The sequence below is a fragment of the Zingiber officinale genome, chromosome 1A, assembly GCF_018446385.1.
Source record: "Zingiber officinale cultivar Zhangliang chromosome 1A, Zo_v1.1, whole genome shotgun sequence".
NCBI lineage: Eukaryota > Viridiplantae > Streptophyta > Magnoliopsida > Zingiberales > Zingiberaceae > Zingiber > Zingiber officinale.
Window position 1 is genome coordinate 4,847,660 of NC_055987.1, and position 11,231 is coordinate 4,858,890.

At 41.2% G+C, this 11,231-nt stretch overlaps 3 protein-coding genes across 3 annotated transcripts; 2 read left to right on the plus strand and 1 right to left on the minus strand.

Annotated features, from left to right (window-relative positions):
• The first annotated feature begins 947 nt into the window (after positions 1-947).
• Positions 948-6,539, plus strand: LOC122016178 (mini-chromosome maintenance complex-binding protein-like). The gene is made up of 14 exons (XM_042573407.1): positions 948-1,243; positions 1,555-1,668; positions 1,752-1,859; positions 3,304-3,435; positions 3,516-3,563; positions 4,260-4,373; positions 4,462-4,620; positions 4,938-5,012; positions 5,153-5,266; positions 5,342-5,544; positions 5,627-5,762; positions 5,844-6,068; positions 6,165-6,232; positions 6,318-6,539. The coding sequence occupies exons 1-14, from the start codon at positions 1,064-1,066 to the stop codon at positions 6,442-6,444; spliced, it is 1,803 nt and encodes a 600-aa protein (XP_042429341.1). The 5' UTR covers positions 948-1,063; the 3' UTR covers positions 6,445-6,539.
• LOC122016185 (CBL-interacting protein kinase 29-like) lies at positions 5,693-8,010 on the minus strand. Its single transcript, XM_042573419.1, has 3 exons — positions 6,446-8,010; positions 6,239-6,343; positions 5,693-6,054 (listed from the first exon to the last, which is right to left on the minus strand). Exon 1 carries the CDS (start codon positions 7,941-7,943, stop codon positions 6,654-6,656), a length of 1,290 nt encoding a protein of 429 aa, XP_042429353.1. The 5' UTR covers positions 7,944-8,010; the 3' UTR covers positions 5,693-6,054; positions 6,239-6,343; positions 6,446-6,653.
• A 1,851-nt stretch (positions 8,011-9,861) lies between these two features.
• On the plus strand, positions 9,862-10,221 carry LOC121996074. Its single transcript, XM_042549891.1, has one exon. The coding sequence runs from the start codon at positions 9,862-9,864 to the stop codon at positions 10,219-10,221; it is 360 nt and encodes a 119-aa protein (XP_042405825.1).
• The last annotated feature ends 1,010 nt before the right edge of the window (positions 10,222-11,231 follow it).

The window sequence follows — 11,231 nt, forward strand, 5'->3', positions numbered from 1 at the left end:
TTCCAAAATCAATTTATTATTTTTGTTGATATTAGAAGGAGACTACGTAGATGTTTAATCTATTTTTTAATTATATATATATATATATATATATTTTAATAAGATATTAATTTTAATATATTTTTGTTGAATGATAATAGTTGAATAGAAAGGAACAAATATAATTATAAAATATATTCGATTCTTTAATGGGTATGGGTATACCCATCGGAGATTCTATACTCGATGTGTATGGAGATGAAAGATATAAAATCGTACTCAAATCTGATCCATTACCATTCCTACCATATAATCATGTTAACCTCGAATACCGCCCCCGCGGGCTGGATCAATCGGTTAAGGCGTGGCATCCTTGCACAATGAGTCGTAGGGTCGAAGGTCCACGGACGCGCACTGGATGAATAATCTGGGCGGCTGTGTTAAATTCCGGAGACACCACGCTTTACTCGGGCCAGCATTCACCACTGATTTATCTCCTCCTATGATCCCTGTAGGGCCAGGTCTAGAGGGCCGCTGGGCGACGGGACCCACCTTTGCACAATGTTAACCTCGAATACCAAAAACACTAGAGATGAACATATTCATTTTTACCACCATGTTAACCACGAATATTATCTCCTTATTAATTTTAACCTATCATCTCAACCAACTTTCTTTAGTCGTATAAAATGATATAGTTGAAATTCAGATATTTAATTAACCACGGGAGTAGCTCACCACTTTAGTATTATAATAAAAAAATAATAAATCAGTTAGTCGTATAAAATTTTTCATCGAGCTACTGACAACAAACCGACGGTGGGGGCGAGTCGTGATTCCACCCATCAAAGCCACGTGACCTACGTGTCGTTTTTAAAAAGCATCAAAGCCACGTGACTTGCGCGTGTCGTTATTCCACGCTGATTTAAGCGGGGATGAAGGCCACGTCGGACGGGTTTTTTTGTTGGCGGGAACTCTCCTCAGGCGGGAAAAGGTGGCTACTTAGTCCGTCTCCTTCCGCTTACGGCCGCTAGAGGATCATAAGAGGCAAGGGATCGAGAGAGAGAGTGTGAGATTTGAGAAAATGGTGGGTTTGCCGTATGATTTCCTCACTAATCCCCTCGGAGCCGTGCGTCAGACGTTCGAGAAGTCGGTGGCGTCGTCGCCAACCGATGTCGACCCGGCAGCGATCTTCCGAGGCAAAGATTGGGGCGCCGTCGATCTCTTCCATGATTTCCTCTTCGTGAAGGGTGGCCTCGCGCAGGTAAGTCTCGGAGCCATTAATTTTTAACCTATAGATTCTACTACGACTTTCAACTCTTGTGGCTCTGAAATACCTAGATCGCAAGTCCCTTTAATATGTCGCTTTTTAAGTCGTACGAGAGTGGGCTTATGAGTAGGAAAATTTATTGTTAGGATCCTGTCATGAAATTTAATCATACTTTTTTACCATTAAAAGCAAGCGCATAGTTATTGATTTTAGCAAGTGAAGGGGTCTCCTTCGTGCCCTTAGTAAAATTTAGATCTTCCAGCTAACTAAAATGACTTCTTTTTTTTAATGGATCCATGTTACAGGTTCCTAGTATTGATGCATCGTCCATGCGTTGGCTTCAACCCAACACGCTGGTACGCTTCAGGGGAATGGTACAAGATATGCTTGGCAATGAGCTATATGTTGGAGCTTTCAAGGTACAATTGCTTTGCATTAATTTTTTTTATTCTAGATCTTAGTTATTTGCTCGTTTTTAATGGAAATCTTGATTTTTGTGAAGGATGGATCATCGTGGAGGACGAACAAATTTTCTGACTTTTGTCCTATTCAGCTGCCACCTGCATGTGAAACACAACTTTGGGAAAGACAACTTTTTCACTGCGTTCCAGTAAGCCGTTTCACTTTTATCTTCACATCTTTGGGAATAATTCATGGATCCACATCCAGTCATGTTTGTGGTATGATAATTATATTTGTCTGGAGATAAACATTTGTCTTCGTACATGTGGTGCCTATATTCTGAATATCAACTTGATCATCTATGTGATATAAAACTTGTAATTTAGTTGTTTCTGAGTAAGAACCTTAGAACAGGAAGCGAAGGATAAGAAGGAAACCAAAAGGTAATATAACAAGATGGAAGCGTATGATAGGAAAACAAAATCAAGGAGATGAGATGATACCTTGTGCGATCACCCCCTCTCACATTTTATTAAAAATTAATTATATATATATATATATATTTGGAAGTCCTTATCGTCACTTTGAGTAGTTATTCATCACCATTCAATGTCGAAAACTGAAATTGATCACATATTTGGAAAGTTCATGACCTAAGTTATTCATTGGTACCACTTATACGAGGAAATATCATGATTTGAAATGTTAAGTATTGAATTTTAAAAATAAAATATATAATAATTAAACGGATGAACTAAATCGTAGGGCACAAAATAAGGAAGTTAAATTAAAATTGAATCTAGTTTGAACTAAATTCAACGGGTAGATATGGAGATAAGAATTATGTTGGTTCAAATTAGAATTGATTTGAAGTTGAATTATGACCGAACCAAGTTTAATGTTTAAAAGAGTTCGAACGATTTAAAAAGAATTAGGATATTTTTGACGAAACTTTTATTTTTTTTCTCTCCCTTTTCTCCCTATGCATGTTACATCCTAACGTTGTAGCCACCCATGATTTACCTCCTCCGTGTTGGCCTAGGGACGGGTTGGCGGGGATGCTGGGGGCGAGCGAATCGCCTTTTGCCACATGTTACATCCTAACGTACCGTATGCCACCCCTTCGCCCATTCCTCTTTTTTATTTTTTTTCTTCCTCTTCCTCATTTGCGTCTTCTCCTCTTCTCCAATGTTAGTAAACCTATAATTTTTTCCTCTCCTCTTCTAAAGCACATAAGCTTTTTTCTTCACCTTTCTCTTCTCCAGCAAGCAAGAAATACAACACCAGTTGTTGTCCTCTTCTAACAACAAGATCAAGTAGCCATCAATCCCCCTATCTTCTTCCTCTTCTAGTATTTTTTATAATTTTATTAGCACGGCAAAATAGTCATGTTTTGTCTTAGCTTGCTCTCTTTGTATTATTGTCGAGCTCATCGAAATTAGTTAAGGTTGCTAACGAAGAAAGTAAAGTTCTTTTTTTTTACTTCTTCCTCTCTATTTTATCTTCTCTATTTTTCTCAAAAGCAATGATCTTCCAAGAGTTGTAAGTTATTCCTTTTTCATTTCATGAATTTTTGAAAATTGCCCCTCCTAATCGAAAATTCTGGCTACGCCCCTTTCTTAGCATAATTAGTCATTCTATGTTATTGCCAGGTTCCAGGACAGAATTCATGGGTAACCGAGACTAAGTCCATTCCAAGTACTCAAAATGTGTCTAGTTCCGCATCCCAACATGAAGGAAAACGTGGAAGGGGTTCAGAGGATGAAGATATGAACTTAAATGAGGTTGTTTGGCCTTTTATCCAAGTTGAGCCTAATAATGTTTTTCAGTTGTAGTTTTGTCTTACAAAGCATTTCCACTGCAGGAATCTGATAATGGGGATTTGATTTCTTCTCCAAACGCAAAGAAGCAGGTCAATTTTATATTGATGTGTTATGGTTGATATCCATAAAAGTTGATGTCCTATTACCACTACAACTAGGTGTTGTAGGCAAACAATCAAGGCGTAGTTAAGCTTATATTTTACCAACTAAAGCAAAGATTAATGATAAGTTTAATTTATGTTGTTTGAGCTCTTTCTACTAAATACTGTGTCCTAATCATTGTGCAAGGAAATTGTAACTTTGCTGGATTAACATGCAATATGTAACAGAATCTAAGTTTATTGCTACACTATAAGAATCAGATTTGTTTTTTGTTACCAGCATGGAAAAATGATTTAGCTAAATGGCATTTGCCTTGTTCATATTTTATTTCAATCACACAGGCAATGCTGGTTTTCAGTATAATTTTGTGATTCTATGATAGTTCTTTACACATTTTAAATTTTTATAATCTGTGTAGCCTATTCTTATCGAAAATATGAATGGCAGTCTGAGTTTATACTGCTTTGAATCTTCTATTAAAATATGATACCAGATTTAGAATGTGTTCTATCTAAAAGTTTGTTAGAATCTAACACTAGAAACAAAACTTAGATATTTCTTTTCCCTTTCTAATTCACATATGCTAAGATGACTGTGCTTATTGAGTTTGGTAACAATAGAATTTTTCTTTCTGATGGAAAATTATATCAGATTGAAATATCTCACACTTATTTCTCCTGCAGAAGGAACATGAAAATACATGCAGCTCATCTTGTTTATCAGATGATTTGATGGATCATGGTAATGATTCAGGGCTTGGAAGTGGTGATTCAAATAATCCTACATGCTTAGTGAAGGTACTTTTTCACAATATTATTGTTCAGTCTTTCATTATTGTGTATAATTTAGTCTTAACATTTTTTTGTGGAAAATGAATATATACAGATCTATGATTTGCCAGAAAGTCATTTAAAGTTGAATGATGTCTTTGAGTTTATCGGTATTTACACATTTGATCCAGTCCTAGCTGTTCATAAGGATGATTCTGATGACCCAATGTTTGAGCTCTTCGAGGACCCGACAGTTGATCTACCTCCTAGCAAGGTTGGTGATTGCTAATATTAGCTGTGAATTTTCATTTAGTTTGTGTGGTTAAGGAAAAAGCTATTTCTCATCCAACAAGCAATACCCTTAAAATGGATGCATTTGGATTGCTTATTGTGTTTCGCCTGTGGTTTGATAAGAACGAGTCTCTTGTACAAGTAATTATGAAATATGACCTCTCATGCATTGCCTGCGTCTGGAACTTAAATCCTTTTAGTATTCATCATGTTAGATGCATTGTTTTAGCTGTGACCACTATTAACATATTTTCTTCCCCTCTCCCATAAAATGATTTCCTAATCAGTGCTTCTATACAGGTACCACGACTTCATTGTTTAATTTGTCGAAAGTTGGATACTCAAGATTTCCTTTCCAATTCCCTAGTTTTTGAGGTAAATTTTTTTGCATCTTTAAACTATCATCTTTCAATTCTACATTTAACTAATTTAATTTTGGTATCATACTATGACCAAGAAGTAATCTGTATTTCTATAATTCCTTAGGCTGAAAATACTGAAATGTGTTTTTGCAGTCTTTATCTACTGTTGTCAGAGGAATACGGGAGTCCTTACTTTCTCATCTTACTGCAATCCTTGGCAACGATGAATTGGCAGCACAATACCTGCTTTTGCATTTTCTTTCAAGAGTATTAAATCATACTATTTAGTCCTTTTTGATTGTGCCATTTCATGTATGATATGCTTTAGTATTTTTTGAGCAGGTACGAGCTCAGGTTGAAGTGATGTCCGTGGGCAAGTTATCATTAAACCTCACTGGTTTCACCAAGGAAAGTGCATCGATTTTTGGTCACCAACTTACTGGAGTGATCCAGAAACTCTTGCCTTTCACCCAAGATATTACTCTCACGTTAGATTACCTGAACACTGCAACACTTCAACCCCGGAGGAACAATAAGACAGGAAGGTAGGGAGGACACTCTTGAAGTCAGTGTGATGGATTGCTTGTGAATTGAGTTCATGGTAATGTGGTTTGTGGAACATTTCAGATTGGTTGCTGGAGTTCTGCAATTAGCACAAGGTACCCACCTGACGATCAATGAGACCTGTATGCAGAGTGGAACACTCAGTTCTAATGGCATTGAGAATGCTAGATTGCTTAAGAATTTACTAGAATTACAAAAGGTGAGTTGTAACCTGGTCCTTGACTCGCCATGATGAAACACAGTTCATAGCTCTTGCTGAAATTAAGTTAATGAAATGCAGGTCGAGTATGACTTTGAGTATTACAAGTTGGAGATGGCTGCTGATGTCCAACTACTTATCCTCTCAGAGGCCAAATCTAGCATTCTTCCAGCAGATTTGGTGTTACCTTTTTCTCCAGGGTCTGTTCCTGCCACAAATGCAACCAGTGAAGACTTGCAAGCTTGGAGGTGGTACTTGGCCACTATGAGGTCTCTCCCTTGCTCCATTGAACCTGAAATGAATCTGGTACTAAGCCACTCAACCTTGAATTCCTTTCCCTAGTTTTTTCACAATGTTAACGGGGAACATTCAAGAAATTTTTGACATTTTGAAAAAATACAGACGCTGCAAGATGAAATGGTTGCTTCCATGCAAGAAGACAAAAGCTTGGGATGTGCTGAATTGAACAGGTTTACCTTCTTGCTAATTTAAGTTTGTGCTGAATGCATTTGACACCGAAACTGCTGTTAGCTCAAGGTTTTTGTTGTCTTTCAGATGGTTGACGATGACTGAGTTAATTTCTGCAAGTTTTGGCGAAAAGAACTTAAGTTTGGAGCATTGGCAAATGATAAAGGAGTTGGAAAGACTTAGGAAGGATAGGCTCAAAGAAAAAGCTCGTTGACCTGGTAAATCTTGGATGAGCAGTTTTAACTAGGTAGCAATGATCCAACAGGTGTATCAATCAGCAATCTCCTTTATAAATTATGCCTTTATCTTTGTTGATCGGTGTCCAGCCCTTTCTTTTGTACGCTCCTCTGGTCAGCTTTACTGTATTTTACAAAAACGTACTTGGTTTACCGAAAATCTCAATCGGTCCCGATGACACATTTCTTAGACGGCTAGCCAACGGGCTATCACCGGTAGCTCCCAATGTGGCCTCAGCTTCTCGTTCCAGATGCTTCCGGCGGTTCCTCCCTTCTCCAGCTCTACCACCGCCATGTCACCGAGCAACCGATGAACCTCCACCCTAACCACTAATTCCCCATTTTGCCTCTCAATTACTACCGCCGACCCCTTCTCGCCTTCCCTCCTCACTACCAAACCCTCGCTCTTTCCGACCTGCTCCACCCGCTCCACCATCCTGTCTGCCGCACCACCGACCACCACGAACCGCTCGCAGTCCGGAATCCCCTCCGTGAAGAAGCCAGATAAGTCGAGCCCCGATGAGAAGGAGATGAGGTCGAAGGCGTTGAGCTCCCCGCCGCTTAGGCGGCGATGGTGGGGCTTCGAGTCGTCGGCGAGCGGCCGCATCAGTGCCGCCTTTTGATCCGCGTCGAGTCCCTTGGCGAACCATGAGTCGTGGAGGATGCCGTCGATTGAGATCCGGGTGGCCGGGTTGGGGTCGAGGAGGCGGGCGATTAGGCGGCGGAGGTCGGGCGAGGTCCACCGCGGACAGCGGTGGTGCCCGCAGTAGATCTTGCGGTAGAGGGATATGAGGTTGGAGTCATTGAAAGGGAGGTAGCCGGCGTTGAGCACGAAGAGGATCACGCCGCAAGACCAAATGTCTGCTTTCGCCCCGTCGTATCCGTGCCTTTTCTTCCCCGAAAGGATCTCCGGCGATACGTATGCCGGCGTCCCGCATTGGGTGTGGAGGAGTCGGTCGCAGTCGGAGGATGGCCGGAGAGCGGCGAATCCGAAATCAGAGACCTTGAGGTCGCCGGCATCGTCTAGCAGGAGATTCTCCGGCTTAAGGTCCCGGTGGAACACGCCGCGGGAGTGGGAGTAGGCGACGGCGGAAATCAGCTGGCGGAAGAGCCGGCGGGAGAGGTCCTCCGGAAGGCGCCCACGGTCCTCGACGCGGGAGAAGAGCTGGCCGCCCTTGGCGAAGTCGAGGACGAGGTAGACCGTGGAGCGGGAGGCAAGGACCTCGCGGAGGCGGACGATGTGGCGGTGGCGAAGGTGGCGGAGAGCGGAGATCTCCCTTATGAAAGAGTCGGAGGCGGAAGCGGCGGCTGTGCGTCGGGGTTTAGGGAAAACCTTGATAGCGACAGACTGGCCGGAAGGGAGGTGGCGGGCGTGGTAGACCTTGGCGGAGGCGCCGCGGCCTAGGAGGCGTCCCAGCTCGTAGGTGCCGAAAATGATCTTGGCCGGAGGCGGAGCACCGGCGACGTGTTCGGCCATGCTCTCCTACCGGTCGTTCCGTGTTCGCCGTGGAGCGCGATGCCGCGAACTTGGGAGGAAATGGCGGATGGTTTCTGGTTCCATTTTAACACCGAATGAGCGGCCGAAAAAAAAAGATAAATTATGATTAAAATTTTAAATAAAATATAAATTTTGAGAGCTAAGGAATTATTTCTGAGGTCATTTTCTTTGGGGAATTTTCAGGAAAATTACTGTCAGCCAATTTCCAGGTTACTTCCTCTTCGTTACTGCGTACGTAGGATCCAAAAGACGGAAACCAAACACCAAAAAATGTGCGGCTGAAATCGTCGTACCATCGAATGAATATGGACCGCAAGATTGCACAGAGCATAGCGACTGGACGATGCGACGATATCCACTCGCTCGCGCGTGCGCCGCGAGCGACGCGCGGCAGGATGCACAGGTCGACGCCCCGGCCCGTTGTGGGACCAAAAACGCGGTGTCGGCGGCGGTTTGGTTCGGTGGTCGGCATCTCGTCCCAGCTGCCCAGCCCAGATGCCGCATCAGTTGTGTTTTCATTGAATACGATTTTATTGGATTCCAATTAAATAATAATTGTCCTTTCGGATTAACAATAAATCAAAAAATTGTAGTAGTTTATTTAATTCAATCAAGGCCGAGTCACCTTGCTTGGCGAGGAACCGCGGGCCGCCCACTGGATTTTGGGAGGAATGTACGTGCTGCTGTGCATTTATTTTTGAAATTTATTTAATAAATTTCAAATTTTATTATTAATCATCCTATTTCAAATTTAAAAAAATATTATTTAATTCCTTTTCGAGGTCCAAGAGATTTTATTTTTTTTTATCATTTTTTCATCTGAGTTTTAAATTATTTAAATATATATTTAATTATTTTTGAGTTAATTTTTTATTAATAATATTATGTCATTTTTTCTAAAAGGATGAATTTTTTTATGCCTATTATTTAGTATTGTATAGCATCAATAAGTATTTAAAAGATTATTTTCAATATTCATATTTGAATTAAGGGATTCAATAATTATACATTAGGTGTTTTGTTGGCCTTTAAATTATATCATCTTTTAAATTAAGGAAGTTTTTTTAAGGTTAATGTGTTATTATTATTATTGTGTTAATAGAAATTTTATATTATTTCATTTTATGATATGAAAATATAAATATAATTACTGTAGAATAATTGTTAAATTACTAGTTAATTTAAATTTATACATATAGTAATGTAATATAAGATGTTGATTGTAAATGATTATATATATATATATATATAAATTAATTATTTATTTATATGTAAATGAGTTTTTTATTTTTTAATTATTAATTATGTATGATAAAATTTTAAAATTTTTTAATAGGGTTATACGATTGTATAATTCAATCCGATGGATCTAATTTTCACCCTAAATTAATTCTAGATAAGATGATGGTGGCCTATAAACTATGGGCTCAGCCACTGATGTTCTTTTCGGTGCACCAGGATAAGATAACGATTATGGACCTTATGGTCTTGTCGCTATCAATTCCAGCCTTGCCATTTTATTGTAAATTGATGGATTGGCATTTTGGATCATGACTTGTTGATTTGATGGTATCCATTCAAGTGGAAAGATTCGGCTTAAAGATTAACTTCATCATTTGTTGGGCCCTAATTGGGTGGGCCTATAATTGCAGGCCATTAAAGGTAGATGCTGACTGGGCTACGCGATGTGGCCCCACTCAGCGAAACCAGAGGATTGCGTGGCGGCTGAGAAACTTCATCTTTTGACAGCTCCCCACCATCAGATGACCGCTCTGCCACTTCCTCCTCTGACACGGACCGATGAACCACGATACAACTTCGCATTGCAGGTTACTCATTTGGATCCATTAACAAGTCCCTACAGGTCGAGAGCAGCTCAAGTTAGCCGGCCTTACCAATGAAACGGGTTGGCAAATTCCGGTCCATCAAGGACACCTCCTCCTCCTTCCCGCCACCCTGCCCTTCCTTCCCAGTCGACTACGGGGTGAGTCCTTGTGCCGTGCCCTTCTCTTGGGAGTCGCAGCCCGGGACTCCCAGGCACACCCACTCCACCCGCACCGGCCTGCACCCTCTCCTTACGCCACCCCCTTCCTACTACAACACCAACAGCAGCAGGTCGTCCAAGAAGAAAACTTGCAAGTCGGAGCTCATGCATATCGTCAACTTCCACTGCCTGTGGCCTTTCTCTTCTTCTTCCTCCTCTTCATCTTCATCGTCGTCTGCCAGCTCCGGGTGTTGCAGAAGGCCAGTGTGGTAGGGTGTTTATCCTGCATCTGAAGACTCATTCTGTGTAATTGTAAAAGCGGTGATCGAGATTATAAACAAAATAAACATCAAAATATTGCAGGATAAGATTTCTTAGTGTAAATGGATCGACAAATATCTCTCATATCTTGGTTAACAATTTTTGGTTTTGGAAAGCAAGGATTCAATTTTTCTTCTCTTAGTGCTTGCTTAAAAGAGTTCTCGGCTTGGCTCTGAAATTCTTGGTTTGAATCTTTGCAAAATTAATAACAAATACTTCAATACAATCCTATTTAGATAGAGGAAGTGTTTTAACTTGAGTCCAACACGCGTAACTCGTAGATATAGTCCTCTACTTGAAAATGTCCAATGATACGGTGCATGATGATGAGATTTGATAAAGACATAGCAGTCAGAAGTCAAGGAGACGTGACAATCAGAAGTCAAGAGAACGTGATAGTCAGAAGTCAAAGAGGCATGACAGTCAATAGGTAGGGAACGAGATCAACAACCTGATTCCCGGCCGAGTTCCAACAGACCGGGATTCCAGATCTGAGACACTTGGGTAGGCAGTCGAATGATACCTGACTAGGATTTGACGGGTTAGACTTTCACGGCCTGGCGATACGTAAACCCGATGCTCTTAGCAAGCTAAAGCTTTCGATCAACCAACTCCGGGCCAGCGCCGGGAATATCTCTCCACAGCCTCGACCTCCCAAGGACTAGACAAGGTGTTATACCCGATTGATCATCCCGGACTATCCTACTCTTGCTCGGTCGGATAGAGAGCGCTACAGGACAACGAGGTCAGAAAATCGTAACCGTCTATCAGAGAATAACAACCAAGTGTCAGGGAATATTCCAATGGTCTGCAGTCACCTACGTACGAATGGAACCTTCCTTCAGGCTATAGGAGGATGTCACACGTCCTCCATCACCCGACAAGACCTAACACCCGATATTCTCTGATGATACGGTGCATGGATGTGGGGTCTGTAAGATGATATGGCACGGAGTCAAAGC